Source organism: Talpa occidentalis, unplaced genomic scaffold, assembly GCF_014898055.3.
Source record: "Talpa occidentalis isolate TD23 unplaced genomic scaffold, MPIMG_talOcc4v2.1 talOcc4.17, whole genome shotgun sequence".
Taxonomy (NCBI): Eukaryota; Metazoa; Chordata; class Mammalia; order Eulipotyphla; family Talpidae; genus Talpa; species Talpa occidentalis.
This window is the reverse complement of record NW_023601754.1, coordinates 55,289,616-55,296,004: the sequence shown is the minus strand read 5'-3', so window position 1 is coordinate 55,296,004 and position 6,389 is coordinate 55,289,616. Positions and strand designations below refer to the sequence as shown.

The 6,389-nt window shown below is 59.5% G+C and overlaps 2 protein-coding genes across 2 annotated transcripts; both read left to right on the top strand.

Moving 5' to 3' along the window:
- Window positions 1–464: 464 nt before the first annotated feature.
- LOC119249960 (cathepsin W-like) lies at window positions 465–3,774 on the top strand. Its single transcript, XM_037517549.2, has 10 exons — window positions 465–551; window positions 773–857; window positions 1,571–1,681; window positions 2,033–2,175; window positions 2,275–2,371; window positions 2,448–2,534; window positions 2,618–2,746; window positions 2,915–2,979; window positions 3,056–3,235; window positions 3,318–3,774. Exons 1-10 carry the CDS (start codon window positions 465–467, stop codon window positions 3,426–3,428), a joined length of 1,095 nt encoding a protein of 364 aa, XP_037373446.1. The 3' UTR covers window positions 3,429–3,774.
- On the top strand, window positions 3,770–4,745 carry LOC119248813 (cytochrome c oxidase assembly protein COX20, mitochondrial-like). The gene is made up of 2 exons (XM_037515691.2): window positions 3,770–3,787; window positions 4,209–4,745. Exons 1-2 carry the CDS (start codon window positions 3,770–3,772, stop codon window positions 4,551–4,553), a joined length of 363 nt encoding a protein of 120 aa, XP_037371588.1. The 3' UTR covers window positions 4,554–4,745.
- The last annotated feature ends 1,644 nt before the right edge of the window (window positions 4,746–6,389 follow it).

The window sequence follows — 6,389 nt, the reverse complement described above, 5'->3', positions numbered from 1 at the left end:
GTCCATCACTGGGGTCTAGACCCAGGGTCAGGTCCCCCTGTGTGCCCTGTCCCAGGCCAGAGGGCTATCCACATGGCGCAGCAGACCTCTCCTGTCTCCCCGCTGCTCCCATCCCAGCAGATCTGTCTGCTCCGCTCCCCACTGTCTCTGGTGAACCCTCTCACCTCCCCTTCACCGCTGGCCTGCACCCCAGCTCTTGGATGCATAAATACTTCTTCAAAAAATAAAAGAAAGGCCCAGACCAAGGTGAGCTGAGCCGCTGCTGAATAAGGAAAAAGGGGCAGGACGGCAAAGCGCCCCGTGGGGGCAAAGGCTCAAAGACCCGAGGCAGCCCTTGAGCTGAGGGGTTTGCCTTCCCCTCCCAGTCTGGTTTCCACTTGGTGGTTTCTCCAGCTCCACCCCCAGCCCCTCCAGCTTGGTCTGCAAGGCTTCCTGCCCCCCGCAGTCAGTGGGGCTGTGGCACCATGTCACCAACTCTCCCTTTCTCCTGCCTCCTGCCCCTGTGGGTAGCCGGCCTGGCCCAAGGCACGCAGGGCCCCCTCGGAAGCCAGGTGAGTGCCCCCGGGCTGCTCCCCACACCCTCTGTGGTGGAGGTGGTGGGAGTGGGGGCTCCCCCCTTCATGGGTTGGGGGAGGCCCGGAGGCCAGAGGGAGGATGACAAGCCAGGCTCCCGCAGGGACACAGAGCAGGCTGGCGCGGGGCTCCTGCCTGGGGCTCACAGGGTCACCCCTCAGCTGCCCTGTCCCCCTCTCCTCCCCGTCCTCCTCGCCAGGACCCCGGGCCCCGGCCTCTGGTGCTGAAAGAGGCCTTCAGGCTCTTCCAGATCCAGCATAACCGAACTTACTGGGCCCCAGCAGGTACCCGCGTCTGTCCACTCCACCCCTCCCAAGTGCGCGCAGGAGCTGATGAGAGGGGGCTCAGGGCAGGGCTGGGGTGCGCTCCTGGGCCCCCGCCTGCGGGAGCAGGGACTCGGTCACCTTTGGCCAGGAGCCTGGCGGGGGCGGCAGCCACGGGCATCGCGTCTTGGAGGACCCCGGGCCGCCACGGCCCTTGGCTGTGACTGCAGGCTGGGGCGGGGCCGCCACCTGGCCGAGGGTCCCCGGGGCCAGCTCCTGGGGGAGCTGCTCCGCCCTGTCCACGGGGGCTGCCGGCCCTACTCCTGCGGAGCTCGCTCCCCGCGGGGGCCGCCTCTGCGGGTGCCTTCAGTGCAGGTGCTGGTGCACCGGATGCAGGGCAGCCTGCGCCCTCCGCTCCCCCCCAGCTCTCCCTGTGGCCAGAGGTGTGAGGCCCGGGGGGGAAGGAGACGACAGGAAGCTGGTCTCCCACCTCCTGAGTCACTCTGCCTTCAGACCCTGAGCTGGCTTCTCCCCTGCCGGGCTGACGCCCCACTTCCTGCCTCCTGGGAAAACCCAACCCCTGGTGGGCCCAAGCCATCTCCGCAGCGGGGCCTCCACAGGCCGCCCGAGCCAGCGCTCGCCTGGGCAGGTGCGGGAGGACGACGTCCAGCCGCGGCCACTGCCAGGCCCGGGGGGCTCGGGCGGCGGCCTGGCGTCACCTCTCTTTGGCGCAGAGTACGCGCGCCGCCTGGACATCTTTGCTCGCAACCTGGCCCGGGCGCAGCGGCTGCAGGAGGACATGGGCACAGCTGAGTTCGGGGTGACTCCGTTCAGTGACCTCACGGGTACTGGGGGCTGCCCGGGGCCTGGGGCGGGGCGGGGAGGCAGGGGCGCTGGCAGCCGGGCGGGGCCAGGCGGACCCACAGCTTCCATGGCCCAGAGGCCCCAAGGCCCCTGGCGCTCACCCCAAGCGCAGAGAGTGGGGCAGGACCACCGGGGGCCGTGCCCCAGTCCGGCCACAGGGCTAGGGGCTGCACCCCAGCAAGGGGCTCGGCCTCTCTCTGGGCTCAGTGTCCCGGCGTCTCGGTGTCCCGGGTACTCTGGGGACAAGTGAGCAAGGACGGGCACGGCTGGAGTGGGAAAGGCAGACTGTGGGGCGGGGGGGGTCACCATTTTGACCTCCCATGTGTCCCCAGAGGAGGAGTTTGGCCAGTTCCATCAGAGGGCAGCTGGAGGAGCCCCCAACATGAGCAGGAAGGCATGGTCTCAAGAGTCGGGGCGGCCTGCGCCCCCCTCCTGTGACTGGCGGAAGCACAGAGACTTCTCTGTCAGGGACCAGGTATCTGCCCCAACCCCTGGCCTGGTACAGCCCCATGGGAGGATGGAGGCAGGAATGGGCAAGGTGGCACCCTCTTATCCTGCCCCCCTTACCCTCTAGGGTACCTGCAGATGTGGCTGGGCCATGGCAGCAGCAGGAAACATAGAAGCCCTGTGGGCCATCGAGTACCGAGAGTCTGTAGAAGTCTCTGTGCAGCGTATGGCAAGGATGGGGAGGGTGAACCTGGGGGCCAGGGTAGGGTGTGGTCACCCACATTTCCCTTCTTGCAACAGAGCTGCTGGACTGTGACCGATGCAGGGACAGGGACGGCTGCTCAGCCGGCTGGGTCTGGGACGCCTTTGAAACCTCCCTTAACACCAGTGAGTGCCTGCCTCCGGCCTCCCGGGCAGCTGCAGGTGCGGTGTCAGGAGCTGAGTCTCACCCTCCTCTCCTTTATTCCCAGGTGGCCTGGTCAGTGAACAGGACTACCCATTCAAGGGGAACGTCGAGCCCAAGACATGCCAGGCCCACAGGAATAGTAAGAAGGTGGCCTGGATCCAGGACTTCATCATGCTGTCACATGACGAGCAGGGTGCGAGCAGGGTGGACACCCAGGCGGGCCGGCGCGGGAGCGGAGGACAGGGCTCACAGACCAGGCTGCAGACCGAGATGGGGCCTGGGAGGGGCTGGAAGAGAGGCACCCAGGAGCGGAGGGTTGGGGGGCCAGGGCAAGCAGGCTGATAGCACCTTCCACCCCTAGAAATCGCCAAGTACCTGGCCACGTACGGCCCCATCACTGTGACCATCAATAAGAAGCTATTACAGGTGAGTGTGGGTGGGGGGTAGGGGAGTGGTACAGAGGGGAGAAGGGTCCAGACTCAGCCCTGTCCCCACCCTGCAGCTGTACAAACAAGGCGTGCTCAAGGCCACACCCGCCAACTGTGACCCCCAGCATGTGGACCACTCTGTCCTGCTGGTGGGTTTTGGGATGGAAGTGGCAGCCTCATCCTCACGTCGTCCTGCCCGTGCCACCCCATACTGGATCCTGAAGAACTCCTGGGGGACTAAGTGGGGTGAAAAGGTGAGTTGAGGGTGATCTATGGGGGTGGGGACAGAGCAGGCCTCTCCCTGCCTTCTGGTGCTGATGCCCTTTAACCTCCCAGGGTTATTTCCGGCTACAGCGAGGGACTAACGCCTGTGGCATCACCAAGTACCCATTCACTGCCCGGGTGAGCAAGCCAGCAAAGAAGAAGACAGTCTCCTGCCCTCGCTGAGCCTGCCAGCCGCCCCTCCACTCTCTCCTGCCGGCCAGCTGCCCGCTTGCCAGTCCCACCCCTGGCTTGGCCTGTTACCCACTCTCCTCGCTATGGCTGAATAAACTGTGACCACAACTTCAGGCGGGCAAACGGTGGGCAGGGAGCGGGCAGACACCACTCTCTGACACATCCTGGTCCCTTCGGGGCCGAGGCGCACAGCCTCCCACGCAAGCCCTCAGACACGCGCGCGCACACCGCACGCCCCCACGCACAGACCGGCGAGGACCCAGGCACGGGCACAGGCTCCTCCGAGTCATGGCAACTTTTTTGTCCAGCGGGGCAGTGGAGGGGCCTCACTCATGGTCGAGGCGCAGCAGGCAGCCGTGGCTGCGGATAGCTTCTTAGCTCTGCAACTTCACCCCTTGCTCCACCAAGGAGGCCCCCCAGTTTTTGTATACATATATAAATCTTTAAAAAATATTTTTTCAGAACAAAACCCAAGTGTAGGCACACATAGAAGGGTTAATAAGGGGCCTCCCCTGGTGGCACAGCCTCTGCATCACCGGTTCGATCCCCGGCCACCAGCGAGGGTCCCACATGGCGCGCAGACCTCTCCTGCCGCCTGCTGCTCCCCTCAGCAGTGTGTTTCATCAGTCTGCCTGTGCTGCTCCCTGCTCTGGCTCTGGTGAATTCTCTCACCCTCCCGCGCTTCTGACTGTACCCAGTGCTTGCGTAAATAAATAAATAAATCTTAAAAAAAAAAAAAAAAAAGGTTGGTGCCCCAAAGCCGCCGAGCAGGAGCTGGGCAAACCCGGGAAGGGAAAGCCCTTTAGACTTCTAGGAATTTTAGATGTTGAAAACATCCCCTGTGCCCGGGAATCGATATTATATGGTTCATTAGGATCTGTTGTGGCTGGCCTGGGACATTTTTTGTTAACTAGTAAAATTAGAAGATCATGTGATGTTGGAGTAGGAGGATTTTCCTTAGTGATTTTAGGATGCTGGTTCCATTGTAGGTATAACTATGCAAAACGAAGAATCCAGGAAAGAATTGCCAGAGAAGGAATTAAAAATAAGATTTTATATGAAAGTACCCACCTTGATCCTGAAAGAAAACAAACCAATGGCAACAGCAGCAGCTGAGCAATCTCGGTCATAGAACACCCAAATACAACGGAAGTCAGTGTGAAAAAAACTGAGAGCAACTATAAAAAACCTACCTTTTATGTACCATAAAGCCTTCAATCAAGTAAATAATTTGTGTAAATTGTATTTTATTTACCTACTGCCACTATGTCATATAGTGAACTATGCTTAGAAGTGTTTCCTTGAACTAAATAGCGAGCATACATGACAACATCAAGAAATAAATCTCTCCCAATTACAATTAAAAAAAAAAGATTAATAAAATGTTTTATTTTTTTACATGGAAAATGAAAAGTGGGAGTGGAGAGCGAGAGATTAAGATTGAGTCATTTGTGAATACGTCCTACCAATAGCCCTACCTGAGCTGGGACCCCAGTGCACGCTGAAGGGAGGCAAAAACAAGCCCCCTCAGCCCCACGTGTATTCAGGGTTTTGTTCAAAGATTTATTATTCATGCATAGGCGCTGCGAGGTAGGCCAGAGACAGAGTGGGGAACTGAGCAGTCGGATACACTGAAATCCACTGCTGAGGGGAGCAGCAGGCGAGTCAGGAGAGGTCTGCTGCACCACGTGGGTAGCTCCCTGGCTGGGGATAGAACTCAGTCCTCAGTGGCTGCAGACTGCCTCAGAGCGCTGAGACTTAACCCCTTGCGCCACCAGGGAGGCCCCAGAGTGTTCAGTTTTACACCAAATGTGGCTGCTTCACTCCATCCTCAGTTCCCAGCAATCCCTCTCTAAGAAGTCGAGATTCGGGGCATGATGGGAGCTGTAGTCCTGGGCGCCTGGGATCTCTTCGGCATGGACATCAGGGTGGAGTCCATAAAACATCAGTGGGTGGAGTTCATTCAGGACACACTGTTTCCCCAACAGCATGACAAGGGGCCCAAGCGTGGACCTGACCTGACGAGGACCCCTGACGCTTGGAGTGGCTTCCCCAGAATGCAGTGCGGGGCCTGTGACCATAACGACATTCCCTGCTCTCTGGGTCCCAAAGGCTTATATCTAGGTTGGGTCTCTCTCCGACTAAATCTTGTGTTCCTCCCAGAAGGAGGCCCCTGAGGTCCCTGGGTCTAAGGCCCAGCCCTCACTGGGTGCCAGTGAGAAGTTGCAGGACAAGCAAATGAGGAAATTCATCCATTCTTTTTTTTTTTAGAAGATTTATGTATTTGTTTGTTTGTTTATGCATACACGTACTAGGTACAGTCAGAAGCGCGGGAGGGTGAGAGAATTCACCAGAGCCAGAGCGGGGAGCAGAGCAGACAGAAGGACCGAAGTACACTGCTGAGGGGAGCAGCGGGCGGCAGGAGAGGTCTGCGCACCATGCGGGACCCTCCTCCGGTGGCCGGGGAGCAGCCGGGGATCGAACCGGCGCCACAGAGGCCGCGGGCAGCTTCGCAACCCAGCGCTCAACTGTTGCGCCACCAGGGAGGCCCAAGTTCATTCATTCTTCAATAAATGTTACTGAGTGGCCACCACTGGCCCGGCTGCACTGGACACCAGGAGTACAGAACTGATCAAAAATGGCCAAAATCTCCGGGCCTGATGGTGCTCCCATTTGAGGGAGGGAAGAGGAGGATCAAAAAGGAAGGTCACCGAGCTCCATACCCCGTCTCTCTTCCCCACCGCCCCCATGCCTCAAAAGTCTCTGTAATCCCCACCATCACCAGAGATGAGTCCTATGACACCCCCTTTGGTACCGACACTGAGACTTCCAACACTTAGGCCGCACACAGCCCATGACCAGCTTGGGGTCCATCACGGGGTCTAGACCCAGGGGTCAGGTCCCCCTGTGTGCCCTGTCTACTGCATTTGAACAAGGCAGCATTGCTTTTAT